This window comes from Mus musculus, chromosome 12, assembly GCF_000001635.26.
Source record: "Mus musculus strain C57BL/6J chromosome 12, GRCm38.p6 C57BL/6J".
NCBI classification, from domain to species: Eukaryota; Metazoa; Chordata; class Mammalia; order Rodentia; family Muridae; genus Mus; species Mus musculus.
In genome coordinates, this window is record NC_000078.6 from 114,051,715 (window position 1) to 114,078,171 (window position 26,457).

Sequence of the window (26,457 nt, forward strand, 5' to 3'; positions counted from 1 at the left end):
CAAACATGCACACACACACACACACATACACTCATGCACACACACACACTGCACACACACACACACACACACACACACTGCACACACACACACATGCACATACACACACACACTGCACACAATAATGAACAAAATATTGAAACTCTTACTACTGTAGAAAGCAGAAACAACAATAATTTTATACTATAATGAGATAAAACAAGGAGGAAGATCTGATACACAGTTCTGGGATACATGAAAACAGTTAACATGGAATATAATAGCATAATAACATTCAGAAACATCAAGTGCATCAATAAAATTGATAAAGAAGGATTAATTAAATAATTCATCAAACACATGCATTATAGTGGCCAAAAACTAAAATAGGTGTTAGTAAAACAACAAAAAAGAATTGAAGTGGAAACAAGCATTTTCATTCTTGATTTCAATGAGTTTATCACAGTTAAGGTTTCTGGATATGCCACAAAACATCAGGTAGGAATCTTTTGTCAAATTATTTCAACGAAAAACAGAAAATGTAAAGTAAGCATTTGCTCTAATTAAAATTCCATTTAAGTGTAAACAGGAGGAATAAAGTACTAAAAAACTTACACAGTGAAAATGCAGACAAAAAGACTTTAGTATTTATACTGATTTCAGTTCAAGATAGCAATATCAGAGGAAACCATTATCAACTAGCACAGGTTATTATTTAGGATATAAAAGCCTGCTACCCAAAAGAATAAAACTTTTTACTATAGTCCTCACACAGGAAATAGTCCGAGCACACCAAGAGCTGGAGGAATACACAATACAGTGTGTTCAGCTAACAGACACTCAAACAGAGATCTCTCAGGAGAGATCCCGAGTTATATGCCCAGGGTTGTATGTTCAGTTACAGAAAAAAACATTAGAACAGATTTATTTTTTATTATCATCCCTACACCTCTAATTTAAATGATCTAAAGAATGTTTCTTCACAAGCAAAGATTTATTTTATGGCACCTTCTTCTAGGCTGGAAGACTTGCAGTTTGAAAGCACTCCAGAGAATCAGCAGATATCTGAATTCATTTCTTTATGAACAGAAAATATTAACACTTAACTTCTTTTACTATACCCAACATTACTTTGTCTGATATTCCAAAATAATCAACTTTTATAAGCTTAGAAAACGAACAACTCTAATTGAAGTTATTTTCTCTTCCATGCTCCTGATTAATGAATGCATATGTATTTGTTTTATGATAATCACTTGCTAAAAAGAAAAAAATAGGATTCAAAAACCTTACGAAACAAATATTAAAAATTGTTGAAAACACCATATCGGTATTGTTTGATAAATAATGATGCTTGTAGTATTTTTTATTACTTGGGTCAGTTGGATGAATAAAACTGAGCTAACGATACCTATAAAGTATTTTTCCAAGGGGTATTTACTATGTTGTCCAATGCATACAGAGTCAAGTTCTTTGTTAAGGGGAATACACATACACAGAGATAGCAGAGGAGAGGAGGGAGAGAAAGAGAAAGAGACAAGAGACTCAAATACGTACAAGATACTAATAGGAAAAAGACACAGGGAGAATAAAATAGAGAATTCAAATCTGAGCTTGCCCTTTGTTAAATGATACAAAGTGACTTCTCATTTTGACTCTAAATTGCTTTCACTGTGGGGAATTCACCCATTTCTGAAGTTTCTGTACCTGCACAGAAGGAACAAAATTTACGTAAATGAATTGGAGTCGAAGAGTGATGAAGATAAACCCATCCACAATTGATTATTACCAAGAAATGTCCTTGGTGTCCAGAGCATGGGACTCATTCAGGATCTTGCACAAAAGTTAATGATTAATGACCTGGTTAATGAGAGCCATTTTACTAAATTATTGACTACTCTGGAATCAGGTTGAACTAGCCATACAGCCTCAATAAGGGAAAGAAATTACCAGAAATCTGTCTATCTATTGAATCTTTTACATATAGTCTACATGATTCTCTGACCAATTTTAATGTATTATGTGAACCACATTCATTGAAATACTTTTTATTAGATATTTTCTTTATTTATATTTCAAATGTTTTCCCCTTTCCTGATTCCTCCTCTGAAAATTCCCTACCCTTACACCTTTTCCCCTTCCCCTTCTCACCAACCCACCCACTCCCACTTCCTGGCTTTGGCATCCCTCTATACTGGGGCATAGAGCCTTTACAGGACCAATGGTCTCTCCTCCCATTGATGACTTACTAAGTCATCCTTTTTTATATATGCAGCTGGAGCCATGAGTCCCACCATGTGTACTGTTTAATTGGTGGTTAAGTCCCTGAGAGCTCTGGGGGTACTGATTAGTTCATATTGAAGTTCCTCCTATGAGGCTGCAAACCCCTTCAACTCCTTGGATTCTTTCTCTAGCTCCTTCCCTGGCAACCCTGTGCTCAGTCGAATGGATGGCTGTGAGCATCCACTTCTGTATTTGTCAGGCACCGGTAGAGCCCCTTAGGAGACGGCTATATCAGGCTCCTGTCAGCAAGCTCTTGTTGGCATCCACAATAGTGTCTGGGTTTGGTAAATGTATATGGGATGATTACCCAGTCTGCGCACGCTCTGGATGGTCATTCCTTCAGTCTCTGCTCCACAGTTTGTCTCTGTAACTCCTTCCATGGGTATTTTGTTCCCCTTTCTAAGAAGGATCGAAGTATTCACACTTTGGTTTTCCTTCTACTTGAGCTTTATGAATTGTATTTTGAGTATTCAGAGCGTCTGGGATAATATACACTTACCAGTTAGTGCATATTATGTGTGTTCTGTTGGGGTAGAGTTCCCTCACTCAGGATGATATCCTCCCGATCTATATATTTACCTAAGAATTTCATAAATTCATTGTTTTTAAAGCAGTATAGTCCTTCACTGTGTACATGAACCACATTTTCTGTCTCCATTCCTCTGTGAGGGACGTGTGGGTTATTTTCAGCTTCTAGCTATAATAAATAAGGCTGCTATTAATATAGTGGAGCATGTATCCTTATTACATGTTAGAGCATCTTCTTGGTATATGCCCAGGAGTGGTATTGCTGGGTCCTCAGGTAGTACTATGTCCAATTTTCTGAGGAACTACCAAACTGATTTCCACAGTGGTTGTACTAGCTTGAAATCCCACCAGTAATGGAGGAATGTTCCTCTTTCTCCACATCCTCACCAGCATCTGCTGTCACCTGAGTTTTTGATCTTAACCATTCTGACTGGTGTGAGGTAGAATCTCAGGGTTGTTCTGATTTGAACTTCCATGACGACTAAGAATGTTAAACTTTTTTTTTTTTTTAGGTCTTCGCAGCCATTCAGTATTCTGCAGTTGAGAATTCTTTGTTTAGCTCTGTATCCAATTTTTAAATAGGGTTATTGCTTTCTCTGGAGTCTATTTTTTTTGGTTCTTTGTATATATAGGATATTAGCCCTCTATCAGATATAGGATTGGTAAAGATCTTTTCCCAATCTGTTGTTTGCAATTTTTGTCTTACTGACAGTATCCTTGGCCTTACAGAATCTTTGCAATTTTATGAGGTTCCATTTGTTGATTCTTGATCTTATAGCACAGGTCATTGGTGTTCTATTCAGCAATTTTTCCTCTGTGCCCATAAGTTTGAAGGTCTTCCCCATTTTCTACTCTGTAAGTTTCATTGTCTCTGATTTTATGTGGAGATCCTTGATCCATTTGTGCTTGAGCTTTGTACAAGGAGATAAGAATGGACCAATTCCCATTCTTCTACATGATAACTGCCAGTTGAGCCAGCACCATTTGTTGAAAATGCTGTCTTTTTTTCCACTGGATGGTTTTAGCTCCTTTGTCAAAGATCAAGTGACCATAGGTGTGTGGGTTCATTTCTGGGTCTTCAGTTCTATTCTATTTATCTACCTGTCTGTTACTGTACCACTACCATGCTTTTTATTTTATTTTTTTAATCACAATTGCTCTGTAGTACAGCTTGAGGTCAGGGAAGGTGATTCCAAAAGTAGTTTTACTGTTGAGAATACTTTTTGCCATCCTAGGGTTTTTGTTATTCCAGATGAATTTGGAAATTACTCTTTCTAACTATATAAAGAATTGAGTTGGAATTTTGATGGGCATTGCATTGAATCTGTAGATTGCTTTCATCAAGATAGATATATTTTTTTAAAAAAATAATATTAATCCTGCCAATCTATGAGCATGGGAGATCTTTCCATCTTCTGAAATCTTCAATTTCTTTCTTCAGAGACTTGAAGTTCTTATCATGCAGATCTTTTACTTTCTTAGTTAGAGTCACACCAAGCTGTTTTATATTATCTGTGACTAATGTAAAGGGTGTTGTTTCCCTATTTTCTTTCTCAGCCTGTTTATCCTCTGTGTAGAGGAAAGCCACTGAATTGTTTGAGTTAATTTTATGTCCAGATACTTTACTGAAGTTGCTCATCAGGTGTAGTATTTGTCTGGTGGAATTTTTGGGGTCACTTATGTGTACTATCATATGATCTTCAAACAGTGGTAGTTTGACTTCTTCCTTTACAATTTGTATCCCTTTGATCTCCTTTTGTTGTCTAGTTGCTCTGGTTAGGACTTGAAGCACTACATTGAATAGGTAGGGTGATAGTGAGCAGCCTTGTCTAGTCCCTGATCTTACTGGGATTGCTTCAAGTTTCTCTCTATTTAGTTTGATCTTGGCTACTGGTTTGCTCTATATTGCTTTTATTCTGTTTAGGTATGGGCCTTGAATTCCTGAACTTTCCAAGTCTTCTATCATGAAGAGGTGTTTGATTTTGACAAGTACTTTCTCAGCATCTAATGAGATGATTATATACTTTTATTTCTTTGAGTTTGTTTATAGAGTGTATTATGTTGATGGATTTCCATATATTGAACCATTCCTGCATCCCTGGGATGAAGTCTACTTGATCATGATGGATGATCATTATAATTTGTTCTTGGATTCGGTTAGCAATGATTTGATTGAGTATTTTTGCCTCAATATTCATAAGGGAAATTGGTCTGAAGCTCTGTTTCATTGTTGGGTCTTTGTGTGGTTTAGGTATAAGAGTCATTGTGGCTTCATAGGATGAATTGGGTAAGGTTCCTTTTGCTTCTATTTTGTAGAAAGGTTTGAGGAGTAATGTTATTAGGTCTTTGAAATTTTAATAGAACTTTGTACTAAACACATTTCGTTCTATACTTTTTTTTTAGTTGGGAGATTCTTAATGACTGTTAATATATCTTTAGGGGATATTGGAATTTTTAGATTGTTAATCTGCCTTATTTAATGTGGCACCTTGTATCTGTCAGAAAATTGTTCATTTCATCGCAGTTTTTCAGTATTGTTGAGTATAGCTTTTTATAGTAGGATCTGATTTTTTTTTTTGATTTCATCAATCTCTGTTGTATGTCTCCCTTTTCATTTTTGATTTTGTTAATTAGGATACTATCTCTGTGCCCTCTAGTTAGTCTGGCTAAGGGTTTATTTATCTTGTTGATTTTCTCAAAGAACTAGTTCCCGGTTTGGTTAATTCTTTTTATAGTTCTTTTTGTTTCCACTTGTTTGATTTCAGCTCTCTGTTTGATTATTTTTTATTTTCTAGTCCTCTTGGGTGAATTTGCTTCTGTTTGTTCTAGAGATTTCAGGTGTGCTGTCAAGCTGTTAGTGTATGGTCTCACCAGTTTCTTTTTGCTGGCACACAGAGCTATGACTTTTCCTCTTAGGAATGCTTTCATTGTGTCCTATAAGTTTGAGTATGTTGTGGTTTCATTTTCATTAAACTCTAAAATGTCTTTAATTTTTACTTTCTTTCTTACTTGACCAAGTTATCATTGGATAGAGTATTGTTCAGCTTGCAGGTATATGTGTGCTTTCTATTATTTATGTTGTTATTGAAGATCAGTCGTAGTCTGTGCTGACCTGATAGGATGCATGAGATTGTTTCAATCTTCTTGTATCTGTTGAGACCTGTTTTGTGGCCAAATATACGGTCAGTTTTGCAGAAGGTACCATGAGGTGCTGAGAAGAAGGTATATCCTTTTTTTTAAGAATAAAATGTTATATAGATAATTGCTAAATCCATTTGTTTCATAACTTCTGTTAGTTTCACTGTGTCTCTGTTTAGCTTTTGTTTCCATGTTATGTCTATTGATGAGAGTTTGGTTTGGAAGTCTTCCACTGTTATTGTGTGCAATGCAATGTGTGCTTTGAGCTTTAGTAAAGTTTCTTTCATGAGTGTGGATGCCCTTGCATTTGGATCATAGATGTTCGGAATTGAGAGTTCATCTTGGTAGATTTTATCTTTGATGTGTATGAAGTGTCCCTTCTTATCTTTTGTTAATAACTTTAAGTTGAAAGTTGATTTTATTTGATATTAGAACACCCAGTGGTATTGGAACAGACGTGGTTTACTCACTGTGATCCTAAGATCCTGGGTGTGCTAGAGCGCTTGGGAGTGGAGACTCCTGTGGGAAGTGTGGGTTAAAATACTTTTAAGAAACTTTTCAGGGAGCAATATTTTCAGTCATTTGTGAAATATGACAAAATCCTGCACATGAAGTCCTCATTGGCCACAGATGATGATCTCAAAAAAGTATTATAGAGAATGGGATTGACAGTCATCTCATTACAAAAATAGTAGACACTATGAAAACTATGTATGAAATGAGACACTTTGACTAGCAAGCTATTATGAAATAATTCTCACCACCCATAAGTTTAATCTGTGGCTTTAGTAATAGATGAATGCCTGCTCATTGATGCTCATAAGAAAGGAAGGAACACTCCCCTCCCTCAAAATTGCTTATCAACAGTCTATCATCCATGAAAACCTCCAAGCAGAGTTCAAACAATTTACCCCTCTCAACTGGTTAATACAAAAGCTCTTATAAGTATTGGAATAAAGATCCTTCTTTAGGCTTCTTTCCCAGTATCAGACACAAATCTACAGAACTCTTTAGGATTTTGTTGAGCATCTTCAAGAATTTGTATTTAGGAAAAGAAAATATTGAAGCTGTTTCTACCTTGTTGTCACTTTCATCAGCTATTAAAAATGCAAGTTTTAATTGAAAAAGTCATTCTGTAGTTGTTAACACTACTCATACTAATAATGCTATGATAAAATCATGCAAAATTTTGGAGCATAAGGCTCAGTTAGGCTAATATTCTTGTGTCTTCCTCTATGGTCCCAGTGTGGAGGGAAAGGGCTATATCTAAAAAATAATATAAATTAAAACCTGCTAATCATTCTCATTATAGTAAATTTTCCTCTAATATAGCTGAAAAATATGAAAAGACTTTTTACTGTTCCAGTCAATGTTAACACAATATTGGTAAAAATGAATTCAGTCTCAAGAAAGAAGAGATAGAGCACCCAGGGCTGCTGAAGACAATATCAGACCTCTTACATGTCCAACTAAGAATCCCATTGTTCTGGCCTCAATGTTACCTGAGCAGGAGGCCAGTTGTTCCCAGAGCAGCAGACTCTGTACACAGAGGGCTCCACAGCATGGCATGCAGTTTCATCCCTAATCCAAAAATATTGAAAGATTTGACTACTACTACCCAAAGCAATTTACATTTAGATGTATTAATACCTTTAGTTAAAGGTATAAAATAAGATTCGACAGGAGAAGTAAATTAACTATGTCCAAATCTACAGTGATATATTAAAAAAACTGCTTTTTCTTATTTTAGACACATCAATGGATTATGAAAGAGGTTTTTCTTTGCCCACATGTTGTTGATTTGGGCTTTACTTGCTATATTCATAATATAGTTTATTTGTGTCTAGTTCAGCAACAATTAAAATCACTTAGACTTGAAGGATATCCATTTCATAATATATTGCAACAGTATATCCTTTTTCTTTTATTAAACAATAACATGTCAGTGAAGAACTGGTCAAAATATAGTCTACTCTAATCTACTTTAGGGGGATCCCAAATCAGCATCATTTGGAGATGCCCTTTTGCAAAGTTGACAAATACCATATAGAACTCTGAGGTGGAGGAAGCAGACGTAGGGACAGTCAGAATGACTATTTCTGAGCAAATCTACACAATAATATTGTCTGTCATCTCAGTCTCAGGCAGCTTCCTGCAGTTCTATGGTTTCTGACACACTCAGGATGTGGTTGCAACACTGTGTCTAGCACAGTAATAGATGGCAGTGTCCTCAGATGTCAGGCTGCTGAGCTGCAGGTAGGCTGTGTTGGAGGATGTGTCTGCAGTTATAGTGGCCTTGCCCTGGAACTTCGGGGCATATTTAGTATTACCATTCGCAGGATCAATCCTTCCAATCCACTCCAGGCCCTGTTCAGGCCTCTGCTTCACCCAGTGCATATAGGTGTTTTTAATGTTGAAGCCAGAAGCTGTGCAGGACAACTTGACTGAGGCCCCTGGCCTCACAAGCTCTGCCACAGACTGCTGCAGCTGAACCTCTGAATTGACCCCTGTAGAAAGAAAGGCAAAGTGATGCCACTGTCACAGAGTGTGTGGGCCCTCAAGTTTGGGACTTGGGAGCCCCTTACCTGTAACCACTGCCATCAGGAAGAAGATGACCCAGCTGAATTTCATTGTAAGGACCTTGAGATTCAGTGTCTGTAGAGAATATAGGGCTCATATGATGTTTGGTGTGGATTTCCCTATATTAATCATCACAGTCTCACATGATTTGCATACTCATGAGGCAAGGCTTTTCTTACATAAGGACATTCCAGCTGGAGAAGAAGAAACTAGAGTGCTCCTGAGTCAGTCCAAGTCCTAACTCCTGGGTCCAAGTCCTAACTCTGTCTGAAGAACTTTCTTCGAGACATGTGCAGACCATTTAGATGTAGTATCAAAGCCTAATATCTCAATTTTAAAATAGAATCCTAACCTGAGACACTCACTTGTCTTAGTGAAAAAATTGATTGGTGGTAGTAGCAATGAGGATAACACTTACTGGAAATTAAAAAAAAAAAAACCAATACATTTATGAGAGTTAGCAATCTTCTCTCATATATATTTAAATAATATTGGCCTTTCCAAAAGGTTGCATACTAAAATATTACACAAATGACAGCAAGAGAACATGTCTCAGCAATATGTGCATTCAAATGTTCATTCAGCATTTTATTTAAGAACTAAATTATTGAACCAAGGAGGCCTGTCAACAAATGAATAAAAAAATTATGCTGTATGTATAACACAACAGAATTTGTTCTTCTGTATTGAATAAGGATAATTTTTTAAAGCAATTTAGACCTTTTCAGAATCACAGATACTATTTAAGTTTCTCATTGTGGACCTTAGATATTTTATAGTGAGAGAAAATTATATATGTAATGAAATGGAAGTGAAGTTGTCTACTTCAAATAAATGGTCAAATGGGAAGAATAGGAACAAGGGAAGGATATGTTGTAATGGAGGAAATATGACCAGTGTACAATGTGCATTTTAATATAAATTCTAAAGCTTTATAAATTTCTGAGTTTTATTTTTAAAAATATTTTCCCTTGCAATTTTCATTCTTGACTAGAATTTCTCTCTCCAAAATGTCTGATCTTCTCTTTCTTATTTGGTATTATTATACATATTGTTATTTACACATATATGGATAGACATATACATAAAATGTTATTGTATTTAGTGTTGTGTATATATATATATATATATATATACACAACACTAATATAACAAACACTGTGCTAGTCAAGAAGTCCCATTGAAACTCCTCACAGAAAAAATTTTCCAGGATAGTTGTGTTTCTTCACATCTACTTCCAGTGGCCATGACATGTACATTTCTGTTCTTAGAAGTGCCAATACATGATTTTCTAATATTTGGCCCTGTGGTAAACCTCAATTTATAATTTAGATCATAATGAAAGCAAGAATCCTTTATGTTACAGTGAAATCATTGGTTTAACAGACTGGAATATCTGGGAATCTCCAGTTCAGAAGGCAGCTCCCATACCAGATGGGGGTCACTCTATGATAAATTTATTATCACTTTGTTAAAATGTTTGCTTTGTAAATGAGGACAATACCCTGCAGTTTTTGAGCACACAGCATAAAGTTATTTTATGGTCTCACAATGAAGTCTCTACCCTGGGCGTCTTGCACAGTAGTGGACAGCAATGTCCTCAGTTCTCAGATTTCTCACTTGCAGACACACAATGTTCTTCATCTTTGCAGATGGCGAGTCAGCCATTGAAAGAATCTGTTAGTACTCTCTATTGCCATTAGTAGTCCCCAATACTCTCTGCAGGTCCCTCCCTTGATTATCCTTGATTAGTGCCTGTCAAAGCTACTTGATGAGGATGCAGAAGACTCACAAGCGAGTCTCATGGGTCCTGCAGACATCTATAAAACACCTACATACTTCACCAGCTGAAAGCTCACGATGAACACATGCAAACACATAGAACTGTCACACATTTCCAAACTCCCTTTCACTCATGTCCCCTCCCACACTCATTATTTCCTTTTCTTCTTTAAAAAAGCAACAAGGAAATTCAAGCTGAGCACCAACTCCATGGTAAACGGTCTGTGTCCAGTGCTGATCAGTGAATAGCCAGGCCTGAGAATCCACATCTGAGATTCTCTGCTAGAACTGCAAGATCAGGGCTGGTTTGCTTTTCATAAGCTGAGGAAGACTTTATTTGCTTAACCTCCTGCTAAATAAGGAGTTCTTGAGTGAAAGTTTTAAAGATACCAGTTACTAGTACAGATGCCAGATGTTAAATGAAGGAATTTGTGGCAATATAACATTAAAATATCATTTATTTGAATAAAATATTATAATAATTTCTGCCTTTTCACCCATAGTAAGCCTCTGCTTGCCTTACCTGGTTCAAGAACTGTAATAAAATATTCATAGATTTTAGAGGATTCACAAAAGGAAAATTATGTAAAATGTATATATAAATCAAGATTTGATGTTACAGCCCAGTAGAGTAGCATGGTACACTACTTGAAGTCAATTGAGATGAATGGGAGAATTAATATTATAAATATATTTTCTATTAATAAAATAACCTTGAAAGTCTCACTCATATATATATATATATGTATATATATATATATATATATATACATATGTGTGTGTAGTAACTGTATATATATTATACATTTCTATCTCTCTATATCTATACCATCTATATCTGTATATCTATATATAAACATACTTTCTTGAATTTATTTGAGTTAACAACATCTGGAGTCATGTCACTAATTTGTGTCCTAAATGTAAGCAAAGGAATCATATGTATGATCACAAAAATTTGGAGAGGTGTCTTCATGGTGAATCTTAGGCCATGTTGCAGCACACATTCCCCATACTCTACCTGAGGATACAATACTTCCATGGTACCTGTGAGTTAAGGTTTAAGATTAAGTTTGTTGAAATACCTTCCCATTTCTCCTTAAAAGAAACAACGTTGCTTCTTAGTTTTTCAATTGAGGTATTTATTCCACAATGAGAGTAAATGTGTTTTTGGTCTTAAAATGGTCCTGTAGATTGTGGCATTTCTATTTCTGTGAGAGTCCCAGGAGAGTGATTTAAATTCAAGAGTATAAAGCTAATGGTCTGTTGTTACATCTGGTTTGGGTCTTTGAGGAAAAAAAAAAAAACATTATAACTCATTAGGGCATGGTCTCTTGAGGGCTTCACTGGTAAATTGTGTTACATGTGGTTCAGTGAGTGGAGGAAATCCTGATGGAATCTGGAAGCTCACTTGCTGTCTACACCTGCTCTTCAAGTTTTTATCCAGGTGTGTAGTGAGCACCACCTACTGACCTGCATTCTTCCTGCAGCAGGGTTGTGTGACTCAAAGACTTCCTCTGCCTGCCCCAGTTCCTGAATAGCAGAAAGACTATATTTATCCATATGCTTAGGCCTTATAACTAGGAATTGCTTCAACTAGTTTGTAACTCAGTTAACCTGAGCAGGCACTATCACTAAAGCTCTTGCTTTTCTGAGTAATCTGTCCACTTGACTGTGTGGCCTCTGTGGGACACAATCCACTTAACATTGCAGAGACTTTTTTCCACCATTGAATAGTTTCTTTATTTACATTTCAAATTATACACCTTTTCACCGTTCCCCTCACCCCAGACATTCCTATACCATTCCCTCCCCCTCATTCTATGAGGGTGTTCCCCCATCTACCTACCCCCTCATGTCTCCCTGCCCTGGCATTCTGCTACAGTGAGGCATCGAGCCTTTACATTACCAAGGGCTTCTCCTACCATTGATGTCCCACAAGGCCATCCTCTGCTACATATGTGGATGGAATCATGGGTCCCTTCATGTGTACTCTTTGCTTAGTGGAGCTCTGAGGTGGTTGATATCGTTGTTCTTCCTGTGGGGTTGCAAATACTTTCAGGTCCTTTAGTACTTTCTCTAACTCCTCCATTGGGGATCCTGTGCTCAGTCTAATGGTTGGCTGCCAGCATCCGACCCTGTATTTGTCAGGCTCTAGCAGAGCCTCTCAGAAGATACCTATATCAGGCTCCTGTCAGCATGAACAATAGTATCTGGGTTTGGGGACTGTATATGGAATGGATCCCCAAGTGTGGAAAACTTGCAGAGACTTGATGAGCCTGGGTGGTAGGATACCCTTAGTGGGAACCACCCTTTCAGAAGGAGAGACTGTATGCAGGGGAGTTGTACAAGGGAACAGCAATTGGGATGTTAAATAAATAACTAATAAATTCATGGAAAGAAGGTGAAGAGTTCCTGAATTTGAGAGGAAGAGGGCAATGAATAAAAGAGGGATTTCAGTGGGGATATCATGCGTACAGCATTCAGGTAAGAAAATCTCAAAAACATTTTAACCATCTGGTTATCTCTGGTGTTAACTGGTCTTGTTGACTCTTTCTGATTGTGGTTTGTTCCTCCTGCAAGCCTGTTTGTCAGTACTCCTGGGAGACTATTTCTCTCCCAGAGGAATTTGGGTGTGTAGTGCTGTGACACAGGATCAGCTCCCAGTGCAGACCATGTCTCCCTTTTCATTTCTGTTTTTGTTAATTGGAGTATGGTTTCTCTGTCCTGTGGTTTGTCTAGCGAAGGGTTTATCTTGTTGATTTTCTCAAATATCCAGCTCCTCGTTTTGTTTTGTTTTGTTTTGTTTTGTTTTGTTTTGTTTTTTTGTATAGTTCTCCTTGTTTCTCCTTGATTTCAGGGTTGATTTTAGCCCTGAATTTGTTTATTTCCTGCCTTCAACTCATCTTGGGTGGATTTGCTTCTTTTTGTTCTAAGCTATACTACTTCTGGTCACATTCCTGAAAGATGCTCCAATATAGAACAAGGACACATGCTCTACTATGTTCATAGCAACCTTATTTATAATACCCAGAAGCTGAAAACAACACAGATGTCCTTCAACAAAGGAATGGATACAGGAAATGTGATACTTTTATACAACTGAGTACTACTCAACTCTTAAAAACAATGAAATTTAAAGACAAATGGAGTGTACTAGAAAATACCACCCTGAGTGAGGTAACCATGTCACAAAAGAACACACATGGTATGAACTCACTGATAAGTGGATATTAGACAAAAAGCTCAGATTACCCATAATACAACTTACAAGCCATCTGAAGCTAAAGAAGAAGGAAGACCATAGTGTGAATTATTCAGTCCTACTTAAATGAGGGAACAAAGTAATCATATGAGGTTGAAAGTAGGAGTTAATTGGGAGGAGAAAAGGAGAAAGGTGGGAAATGGGGTGCAGGATCAGGTATGGGGGAAGAAGGGGTACTGTACAGAGAATCAGGAAACTGAACAGAGTTGTGTAGCAGTGGGGGATGGCTAACTGGGGGTAGCCAGGAGAAAGTCCCAGATGCCAGGAAAATAAGAGGCTTCCAGGACCCAGCTGGGAAGACATTAGCTGAAATATGCAACAAAGGAGGGAAAGAATGTGGAAAGACCCCATCCAAAGGTAAGGCAGGGCCCCCTGTTGAGGGATGGGGCCACCCACCTATCTCCAAAGTTTTAACCCAGAATTGCACCTGTCTAAAGGAAATACATGGACAAGGAGTGGAGCTGAGAGCCCATTCAGAGACTGCCCACTTAGGTATTCATCCAACATGCAAACACCAAACCCAGACTCTACTGCTCATGCCAAGGAGTGCTTGCTGACAGGATCCTGATACAGCTGTCTCCTGAGAGACTGGGCCTGATCCTGACCAATACAGATGTGGATGTTCACAACCAACCATTGAACTGAGCATGGAGACCAGAATGGAGGAGTTACGGGAAGGATTGAAGGAGCTGATGGAGTCTGCAATCCCATAGGAAGAACAACAAGAAAAACCAACCAACCCCTCCTAGAGCTCCCAAAAACTCAACCACCAACCAAAATGCACATATGGAGGGACCCATGGCTCCAGCTTCTTATATAGCAGAGAATGGACTTACCTGGCATAAATGGGAGGGGAGGCCCTTGGTCCTGTGAATACTTGATGCTGCAGTATAGGAGAATGCTAGGGTAGTGAGGCAGGAATAGGTGGAGGAGCATCCTCATACAATAATGGGGAAGGAGTTTGCAGAGAGGAAGCAAGGAAAGGGGGATAACATTTGAAATGTAAATAACTGAACCAACGAATAAAAAATAAAATACCAAGCCAGTAGAATTCTGACAAAATGTCTGATTTTGGAGTGGATAGTCTCACAGAGTGCCTATGATTGATGTCAAAGGACTGTCACTACATCGCATTAACAGCAGAAATATAATCTCTGCGTTATGAGTCTAGTTATAAAGAACCTGCACCATAGATTTTATATGCTCTTGCATACACTTCCATCATTTATCATGGGGTATATGAGCTCTTCTCTACCAAAACTGAAATGATTGAACTTTAAAATGAGCAAGGAGAAGTATGAGTAACAACAGGAGGGAGATACAATACTCACAGGAAGTCACCCATCTTCACACTCTGGCTCCCTGAGGATGAGAGTGCCTATTCTTGCCCAGAGTGGAGGTATGTCCAGTTCATGAAACAATGAGACCAATTACTGGTGTGTCATTAAACTTTATAAATTAGTTTTTTTTTTTCTGAAGAATTCCTTCATAAACTTTGCTCTAATGTGTGCATGAGGATTTATGGAAAAGGGAGACAATCAAAGGCACTAACAAGTTTGTGAGACAAGTGACAGTTTTATTTACCTATGTTCAAAGAACTTTCCTATGTTTTTCATTATTTCCTTAATTCAGCAACAAAAGCCCCATTTTATCTATGAGCTTCCACATACTTCTAAAAATTCAACTGATATTTCTAACACTTGAGGGTTGTAATTTTCCAACCCAGATATGCTCCAGTAATGAAAACACAACTCAATTAAAATGAATACAAGCTCTGTCTGTGACTAGATTGGGCAGAAATACCACTACAGTACCTCCTCCCCCATCTATGAGACCCCTTATAACGTCCGGTTTCTCCAGGCCAGATGCTTCTGTTCTGCTTTTCTTCTTCCTCCTCCTCCTCCTCCTCCTCCTCCATCATCCTCTCTCTGTCTCACACCTCCTTCTTCTCTCTCCCAACTTTCAGCTCCTTCTTCCCTTTCTATTCCCAATCACAGGCTCTAGCCTTTATTTTACAAATTAAGGTGGGAAGCAGGTTTACAGGAAATCACCAGAGTGCTGACTCATTCCTAGTTCACAACTCCTCCAAGGAGAATGGAATTAGCATCAAATTACAATAGCCACAGAGCTATCAACAACACTTGAGACACAGATTGCCTAAATTTATTCTATGTTTGTATTCCTTCAGTCACTCCTTGCCTAGGGTAGAATTATTCAATGGGAACACTTGTTTAATCACTTCACTAAAGGAGTGACAAACTCCTGAGACTCAGGAGTAAAAGATACATCCCCTGCAGCTTGAGGACATAAGCTGTTATATGCAGTACAAGTATTTCAGTACAAGTGTATTCTTTTTAAAACCATAACTAAACCTGAGCATTAGTCATTGAAGAGAAGGTATCCATTCTTGAGGAGGCCTACCCCGTATCACTATAGGATGCTCTGCAAATTTAATGCATATGGGGTAAATATCTGCTTCTTCCACAGCTGACGAAACTCTGGCACAAAGAAAGGCAGGAAGAATACAACTGTACTAATTCTAGAATTTAACCTTGGTTATAATCTACCTTATGATACTATTTCCAAAAGAAAAATGAAAAATATTCTGAGTATATCATACCCTGCATTGCATTTTACATCTGTACTGGCTGGTTTTGTGTGTCAACTTGACACAGGCTGGAGGTATCACAGAGAAAGGAGCTTCAGTTGGGGAAATGCCTCCATGAGATCCAGCTGTGGGGCATTTTCTCAGTGATCAAGGGAGGAGCGCCCCTTGTGGGTGGTATCATCTCTGGGCTGGTAGCCTTGGGTTCTATGAGAAATCAAGCCGAGTAAGCCAGGGGACGAGAGCCAGTAAGATATACCTTTCCATGGCCTCTGCATCACCTCCTGCTTCCTGACCTGCTTGAGTTCCAGTCCGGACTTTCTTTGGTGATAACAGCAGTGTGGAAAGTATTAAGCTGAATAAACCCTTTCCTCCCCAACTTGCTTCTTGGTCATGATGTTTGTGCAGGAATAGAAACCCTGACTAAGATAATATCCTATTACTCAGATCTCACCTTGTACCTAGGTGTGGATTCTCTCAGGTGTTTCTGAAATACATGGCATGGGTTCAATCATCAGGGATATTCAATAACCCCTAACCCCAACTTCTTCACTGGTTTAAAATATTCCTGTTCGATCCATTCTAACTTAGGATGAGTTCCTAGTGTTGACAGATGAGTCACATCTGCCATATCTAATATTCTGCAAGTTGTTCAAATCAGACTGTAGTCTGTATTTAAATATGTACACCAGAATTTAAGACGTATTTATTAAGATTTTTGGTTATTTCAAAGATTAGTAGAAGCTGTGCCTCCATGGAGGTTTTCTGGAAAGTGGATTATAATTTGAGACCATTCAGACAGAGTATTTTTAACATTCATATCCTTAGTCTACTTCTGTTGACCTGGAGCTTCCTCTGTGCTCAGTGTCCCCTGCTGGTCCTGAGCTCCTTGTGGAGAGGTTTTTCTGTTTTTGGGGTTTTGTCTGAGCTCACAATTCACTTTTCACACTGTGTCTCTGGCACAATAATACAGAGCCGTGTCTTCGTTTCTCAGACTGTTCATTTGTAGATACAATAAGTTCTCAGAATTGTCTCTGGAGATGGAGAATCTGTCTTTCACAGACTCTGCATAGCCTTTTCCACTCTCATCATGGTTTGTATTTGCTAACCATTCTAGCCTCATGCCTGGGGCTTGGCGAAACCAGTCCATCCAATGATCACTGAAAGTGAATCCAGATGCTTCTTCACAAGAGAGTTTAGTGGACCCTCCAGGCTGTCCCAAGCTGCCTCCAGATTCCACCAGCTGCACCTCACCCTGTATGCCTGAAAACAGAGAGAATCATAGTCAGAAAGCTGTCACATATCTCCACTGACTCTTTTACTCACGTCCTTTTACACAACAGAATCTGTTCTCTGTAAATTACCTTTTAAAATAACAAGGAAAGCCCAACTAAGTCCAAACTCCATGTTGAGTAGACTGTGTACTGTGCTAATCACTGAATAGGAAGACCTGGCTGGATAAAGATCAGAGCTCCTCTCCTACAGGAGAGGCTCAGCACTGTCTGGTTTTGTTGAGTGGCCGAAGTCCCATTTTGCATCTCCTCTTGCTATATAGCACCTCTGGAGGTGGAACTCTGTGAAAAGACAGTGCTTAGAGAAGATACAAAAGACTTTTTTTTTCCATTTACAATAGCGTGTTGTTATGTTATGTCTTCTTAAATATGTGAAATTTAAATAGCATCACATACTGTCACAATTCCAAATCTGGTTCAGATCTGGTCTATTCCCATATATGCATTTGTGCTTCTCCATGCTGTGTACTGCTTCTCTCTGAGACAACACTTGGTCTGAGTCAGACTTTTATGGTGAAACTCTTCATCTTTTTTAATTTTAGATCATGAAAATATGGATACATTTGAATAAATGTACTTGCTATCAGATGAAGGAACATATGTAGTCTCATATGATAAGCATCCATAAACCTGGAACCTTGTTAACCTTCAACATAGTCACAGACGTGAACACATAGTTTATCCTGTACTCATCCACAAGACATGAGGCACTATCTCTTCTGACCTTAATTTTCATTGCTCTGATATTGACACATTGATTATGTGCTATGCAGTTTTTAATTCTCATTTCTGTCTTTCTTTCATCTGCTTTTAAATGAGTATTATCTATCTGTTTTAGTGATTTCTACAAGGTTAATATTATTCCTTGGATTAGGAAGGATGCTCTTAGGGAATGAATTAATATAATGTATATCTACCAACACACATATAAAATTTTATTTTATATTCTATGGCTATTTGTCCACTGGCTGCCAACCAGAAGTGCAGAGAACCTGATAGCTGTTGAGTGTATGACAATGGATGCCTTCCCCATTGCAAACAAGTGAAAGTGTAGTGGAAGCTCCCTGCAAAGTCTCTGAAATTCATTCCTTCTACTATCTTGTATTGAGCTTTGTGGCATTAGCAGTCTCAAACAATTAATATTTGAGACAACATAAATTTTTAAATTTTAACAATTCAAGAATCTGAGGCTTCTTTCTCTATAAAAGCATTGAGTAAAATATGTTCCCATGACTCAAATCTTCATGGGATTTTGTCTTCAGTTGTCAAATGTCTGTATCGCAGATATAACCTAAAAAATGTGGCAAAGATTAGCAGCTCCCAACTGTAGCCCCTGTAGATATGGGGACATACAAATAAGTAAATGAGTTTTATTTTCAGGAAATACATCCAGACAGACAGATAAAAGCAAAGTTCGAATCTGCTATAAAAGAAGGTCTCTAGATGATGCAAAAGCACTAAATGAAACCATAGGCTTAAAAACGGCTAGTAATGCTGCCAAATCAAGGCTGATGGGTGATGACTGCCCCCTCCTGATCATCAGTTCTATAAAGAGAAAGTTGTCTGGTATCACAGTTTGCCTCAGCGATAGTAATACAGAGCTGTGTCTGAGCTTTAAGGTTGTTCAATATTAAAGCAGAAAATGTGTCTTTTGGAGGTATCATTACCATACATACTTGAGGTTTACATTAGTAGTTGTAATTTACATCCCCAGCACTCCATATTGTGTCAATCCATTATAGACAGTTTCATATGGTGTGACTGATCTAGCGTGTAAGATAGCTAGTTTAAAGAGCAAAGTACAGCCACAAAAGATGAGGGACATTGTCTATGAGGGCTTCAACAGACAAAGTGAAAGCACCTTAAGGGATACATGGGACAACACACCTGAGAACAAGGACCATCACTATTAATCAGACACAAAAGAAACCACATAACCAGGTTTCTCTCCAGAACTCTCTAAGGCACTCATAGCAGGGAGTAGACACAAAACACCAAAGCAGCCTCAGGACACACATATTCTGAAAAGGCTCGTGCTGTAAGATCAAGAATCAACAAATGGGACCTCATAAAATTGCAAGCTTCTGTTAGGCAAAAGACAAAAAGGCAACTAACAGATTGGAAAAGGATCTTTACCAATCCTAAAATCATATTAGGGAACTAATATCCAATATATATATATATATAAAGAACTCAAGAAAATGGACTCCAGAAAATCAAATAACCCTATTAAAAATGGGGTACAGAGCTAAACTAAGAATTCTCAACTGAGGAATACCAAATGGCTAAGAAACACCTGAAAAAATGTTCAACATCCTTAGTTATCAGGGAAATGCAAATTAAAACAACTCTGAGATTCTACATCACACCACTCAGAATGGCTAAGATCAAAAATTCACGTGACAGCAGATGCTTGCAAGGATGCGGAGAAAGAACAACACTCCTCCATTGTTGGTGGGATTGCAAACTGGTACAACCACTCTGGAAATCAGTCTGGCGGTTCCTCAGAAAATTGGACATAGTACTACAGGAAGATCCAGCAATACCTCTCCTGGGCATATACCCAGAAGATGTTCCAACATGTAACAAGGTTACATGCTCCACTACATTCATAGCAGCCTTATTTATAATAGCCAGAAGCTTGAAAGAACCCAAATGTCCCTCAACAGAAGAATGGATACAGAAAATGTGATACATTTACACAATGGACTACTACTCAGCAATTAAAACCAATGAATTTATGAAATTCTTAGGTGTTTTTTTTAACCTACTTATTTCTGATAATTAAAACTTTTTTTGTATTCTGTATTTACTTATCCCAATGGCATGATGTGAATCTCTACACTGGCTTCAAAGAGCTCTGTGACTTTTAGCTATTACATTGTTTTAAAATGTTTATGTAATAGTCATTTGCCTATGTATGTCTTTTTGTTTGTGTTCAGATGTGCAATCATGCACATAAATGTGCATGTCAGAGAATCATGAGAGAAGGTTTTCTCTATCTACCATGTGGAACCAGGATGTTGAACTGTGGTATCAGATGGGCAGTTAGCAGCTTTTCCACTGAAGTAGATACAAGACACAACTCTTAGATGGTTTTCTCTGGAATCTATTTTGTAACGGCTCCTAAACTTGGTGTGACTAAGAGCTTCAAACTAATTTATTTGCATTTACAACTCAGCTGTACAACTGATATGTGTTTGAAAGATTATTGAGACTAAGATTATTTAAATTATTATTGATTTGTCTTGTCACTTTTGGAGAAAATCAGTTACCACCAACCTGGTGCATAATACCCAGCTGGCTTATCAAGGTGATAGCTTCCAAGGAAGCCTGGGGTTTTTGCCTCCCCAGGGTTACAACTAAAACAATAATGACTACTGAAATATATACTTGTATTTGGATTTCAACTACATTCTATTGACAATCCATCATTAGGCCAGTAGTATAGTTCTTTGATCATTGTATCTCTAATTGACTGTTTTCAATATTGAAGTATGAATTTTCCAACTTTGTTCCTTTTAAAATTGGCTTTAATAAGTCTGAATTGTTTATAAAAATGAGGGGCTGGTGAGATGGCTCAGTGGTTAAGAGCGCCGACTGCTCTTCCAAAGGTCCTGAGTTCAAATCCCAGCAACCACATGGTGGCTCACAACCATCCGTAACTAAATCTGATGCCCTCTTCTGGAGTGTCTGAAGACAGCTACAGTGTACTTACATATAATAAATAAATGAATCTTTTAAAAAAATGATAGAAGCCTAACAACTTCAGAACATGTAAAGGGTCTGATGGGACAGCTCAATTTCCTATGCTGTAGTAGAGGGAGTGAAATCAGAAGCCTTATCTATGAATAACTGAAGAGAGAATAAGTGTTTCCCTATAAGATAAGCATTACCCTATGATAAACTTTGACACATTTGGTGCTTTAAAGACCATGAACACCGTGTTTTAATGGGTCAGCAGTGAAGAAGGGTCAGTGCTTCATCTTCATCTAGATATGTCTAGCACCATCTTAGGAGGAACTAATTACCATGTCAAGCTGTCTTTTATGTGGCTGCTGGTGCTGTGGTTTTGTTACTTGATAAGTTTTCTTTCCTTATTCTTTGTTTACTTTTGATTTCATTCTTTTTCTTTTCTTTCCTTTTTTTTTTTAAAGTTTCCTTTCCTTTATTTCTTGTATGGAGTTTGGAAGAAAATGTCTAGGTTAATCCTCATGCAATATCTAACTTGAGATAAGATTTCTTTGGTGACCCCCTTAATCCATCTTTGCTCTGAAGGTTTGAGGAATAGTTTTTGGAACCTATGCTGAAACTCTAAATTTGGATATATGTGGTATTTTTGTCATGATTCAGTAGTATTTGGGATAATGTGTTATAGCAATAAATATTAATTCATGTTTTCTTCCATAAAATTGTAACAGACAGGATTGTGTCTCAGTAATTTATGCTAACTAATGTAATAATTATGAAAAAAATCTCAAAACTCTATTTGATGACTAGAAGGGAAGAGAATGAAATTCCTCAAAATAAAGAATCCTCATCTACTGGTGTGATTGGTCTTATGTCCAAAATTTACCTTTAAGTCTCACCTATCCAGGAAGTAGATTACTTGCTGAAATTCTAGGACTTGTGCTTCTTGGGAAAGCCTCATGAGAAACCATAGTGGCCTATGAATTTTTCCCTATATGCCCCTGGAACATTGTTTTAAGGCCATTCTACTTGGAAAATTCTTGAGGAATGGTCCTGACCAAAGTCTGTCTCTTTGTTGGTATTTAATATTTAATAAATGCTTGCTATATATTTGGCTCAAATTAGTGGAGCTGGTTTTATGCCAAATCACAGGATTAACACTGGCTGTGAATATGGATTGTGTAGAATATATCATTGTTCACTGGAACTAAATATCATCAGCATAAGGGTGAAAGTTTTGTCATATTATCAGGACAGAATCTGTGACTTCTGTCATTCAGTCACATTTGGTTCAATCTCTCTGTCTTAGCAACCATGGCTCTTGTTACTCCATGCTGCCTTTCTTAGTCCAGAGCTGCCTTGAGTGGTTGCTCTTGGGTGATGATGATAAGTGCCTGTTCTTTACTTATGTAAGTTCCAGGCTCTGACTTTTTTCCATGACCAACTAGTGTATTTGTGTCTGAGACATGTTTATCTGGAGTTGATCTGCACAAGGAAAGGCAACCTGTGGATCATGGATTTAGTTACTACTTGTTCATCAATTTCCTCAGTTCTGAAGAACTTATATTCTACATATATTTTATTTGTGATTGATATTTGTTGCGTGTTTCAATAATAGACCAATATTTCTATTTTGGAGATACAGCAGTCCCTTGTAGGTTCCGATGGATGATCTTCCACAACCATGTGTATTGTGTTCCAGTCGTTTATAATTCTCTAAGTGTTGCAGGACTATATTCCAAAGTTCTTACATATGTGCTTCTCTTTGAAATTCTCTGATGCATAATTTGTAGTTAGACAGAATTGAATAAAAACCATCACATAAATATTGTCTCTGTCATACAAAATAGCAAGGTCATACTGTACAAGGACATATTCCCTCTGCCATTTGCTTTTAATTACCTGGATCAGCTGTTGCATATCAGGATTCTGCAATCTCAAAATTTTTGTGCTTTTCTGGGGAAGGGTCTCTGTAACTTTAATTTCCTGAGAAATCACCCCCAGATGTTTTTTTCCAGATTGTTTGTACAAATTAGCAATGCCACCAGCAATGGAGGAGTTTTTCTGTTTCTCCACATCCTTGTGAGCTTGTGCTGTCACTTGAAGTTTTGACATTAGCCATTCTGATTGGTGTAAGGTGGAATCTCAGAGTCATTTTGATTTGCATTTCCCTGATGACTAAGGATGTTGAACATTTTTTAAAAGTACTCCTCTGCCATTCAAGATTCTTTTGTTGAGAATTTTGTTTAGCTCTTCATGCCTTTTTAAATTGGGTTATTTGTCTTTTCAGTTTTTTTGCCTTGTGGTATTATGTTTTTTGTGTTTGTTTTGTTTCAGGATTTTTTGTTGGTTTGTTTTTGTTTTTTTGAGTCTAATTTCTTGAGTTCTTTATATATTCTGAATATCAACCCTATATTGGATGTGGGGTTAATGGAGATCTTTTTCCAATCTGTAGATTCTCATTTCATCTTCTTGACAGTATACTTTGACTCACAGAAGACTTTTAGTTTCATGAGGTTCCATTTGTCACTTGTTAACCTGAGCCATTTGTGTTCTGTTCAGGAAAATTGACCCTGTGTCAATATCTTCCAGGCTTCTTTCCATTTTCTCTTCTATTAGATTCAGTATATCTAGTTTTATGTTGAAGTCTTTGATCATCTTGGCCTTGAGATTTGTGCAAGTTGATAGATTTGACACAATTTGTATTCAACTATAAGCAGACCAATGGTTAGACCATCACCATTTGTTGTAGATGATTTTTTTTTTTATCCACTGTATGGCTTTGGCTTCATTGTCAAAGATCAAGTGTTCAGAGGAGTATTAGTTTATTTCTAGGTCTTCAATTCTATTCCATCGATTAAACTGTCTGTCTCTGTACCAATACCATGTGATTTTTATTAATATTGTTCTGTAGTGCAGTTTGGGGTTAGGGATGGCTAGTCCCCCGGAAGTTTTGTTGTTGTTGTTGTTGTTGAGAATTGTTTTTGCAATACTGGGTTTATTTTTTTGTATGAAGTTGAGAATTGCTCCTTCTCTAACTGTAAAGAATTGTATTAGAATTTTGATGGTGATTGCATTGAATCTGTAGATTGCTTTTGTTAAGATGTCCATTTTTGCAGGGCGTGGTGGCGCATGCCTTTAATCCCAGCACTCGGGAGGCAGAGGCAGGAGGATTTCTGAGTTCAAGGCCAGCCTCCTCTACAAAGTGAGTTCCAGGACAGCCAGGGCTACACAGAGAAACCCTGTCTCGAAAAACCAAAAAAAAAAAAAAAAAAGATGTCCATTTTTACTATGTTAATCCTACCCATCCATGACAATTGGAAATGTTTCCATCCTTTGAGGTCTTCTTTGATTTCTTTCTTCAGACACTTGAAGTTCTTGTCATACAAATTTTTCACTTTCTTGGTTAGCATTCCACCAAAATATTTTATGTTATTTGTGGGTAGTGTGAAGAGTGTTCTTTCCCTATTTGCTTTTGTAGTTCATTTATACTTTTTGTACAGGATTTGTTTCAGTTAATTTTATATCCAGCCACTTTGCTGAATTTGTTAATTGGCTGTAGTAGTTATCTTATAGAATTTTGTGGTTATATATATATAAATATATATATATATATATATATATTCATATCATGCATATATCATAGTTTTACTTTTTTCTTTCCACTTTGTATCCCATTGATCTCCTTTTGTTTCCTAAGTGTTGTACTTATAACTTCAAGTACTAAATCGAATAGATACAAAGAGAGTGGTCAAACTTGACTTGTCCTGGATTTTAGTGTGATTCCTTCTAGTTTCTCTCCATCTAATTTGATGTTTGCTGTTGGTTTTCTCTATACTGCTTATAATATGTTTAGATATGTGCCATGAATTTCTGATATCTCTAAGACATTTAATATTTCATGGTGTTGTATTTTGACAAAGATATTTTCAGCCTCTAATGAGACTATCATGAGATTTTTTTCTTTGTGTTTGTTTATATAGAGGATTACATTAATTGATTTTCATATATTGTACCATCTTGCATCCCTTGGATGAAGGCTACTTGATCATGATGAATGATGGTTTTGATGTGTTCTTGGATTTGTTGTTTGAGAGCCTTGTTGACTTTTTTTGTGTGTTGATATTCATAAGTGAATTTGGTTGGAAATTCTCATGGGTTTTTGTGTGGTTTAGATATAAGAGTATCTGTGGCTTCATAAAATGGATTTTAGTATTCATTCTGTTTCTATTCTGTGAAATACTTTGATAAGTATTTCTTCTTCTTTGTTGGTCTGGTAGTATTCTTTGATGATCTGGCCCTGGACAGTTTATGGTTGTGAGGTTTTAATGACTCTTCTACTTTGTTAGAGATTATGGAACATTTTAGATAGTTAACCTATCTTGATTTAAATTTTGTAATTTGTAACTGTCTAGAAAATTAATCATTTTATCTAGATCTTCCAGTTTTCTTGAGTGTATAACATTTTGTATTAAGATTTGCTGATTTTTTGAATTTCCTTAGTTTCTGTTGTTATATCTTCCCTTTCATTTCTGAGTTTGCAGCTCAATAAAGGAAATCATATTCAAAATATTAAGGTCAGATTAACTCTTTCCTACTATTCACAACTCAAATGTATACATGTCAACCCACTTCAATGTATTCATCTGAGATGACTTAGGAACAAATTAAAACCTTTCTCCATGGCATATGGAATAATTTTGGTTTGGCTATAAATACTCAGCTTTTGCATAATGAAATTAAAGCAATAAGTTGTCCCTAATCATAGGACTCTTCTTCTATCTCAAAAATTGCAAATATATTTTTTACAATCTCTGATATATTATGTTTTAGAACAGAATGTTCTATCTTTATGTATCAATTTGAGGATAATTTTGGGAGTTGGACTGCTAATTCTTGTTTCTAGCTGTCATCTGAGGATTAAGATATACCACCCATACAACAGAATGATCTGCACAATCCTTAAAATTAATAAATGATAATGGAGAGATGGCAGTCGTTTCCTTGGTGAACGATGAGAAGTATAGCAGCTTGATAAAGTACCCGCAAAGCTGAGCCACATGCTGTGAGCACTGACATGATGTTCTACGTGTTTGGTTTGAGTCTCTGAGTGTTACACTCTTATGGGTCTATTACCATACAATTCACCAATGCCTTCTCAGGGAAAATTGTTTTTGTATTCCCCTGATAACATCCTGAAGGTACTACACCTTGTTTTCAGTTGACCTCCTTGGGAATCTTCTCTGTGCCTTGGGGCTTGTTATCTGCCTCTAAGAAAATTTATGAAACAAGAAAATTAGCATAGTGTAAACTAA

The 26,457-nt window shown here is 37.1% G+C and overlaps 2 gene segments (V, D, J or C) and 1 further gene; all 3 read right to left on the minus strand.

Annotated features, from left to right (window-relative positions):
* The window catches only part of Igh (immunoglobulin heavy chain complex), a 2,751,187-nt gene that overhangs the window by 792,947 nt on the left and 1,931,783 nt on the right, over nt 1-26,457 (minus strand).
* On the minus strand, nt 8,131-8,559 carry Ighv14-3 (immunoglobulin heavy variable V14-3). The segment is given in 2 exon segments: nt 8,131-8,435; nt 8,514-8,559. Coding segments are annotated over 2 exon segments (351 nt in total).
* On the minus strand, nt 17,114-17,412 carry Ighv16-1 (immunoglobulin heavy variable 16-1). The segment is given in 1 exon segment: nt 17,114-17,412. A coding segment is annotated over 1 exon segment (299 nt).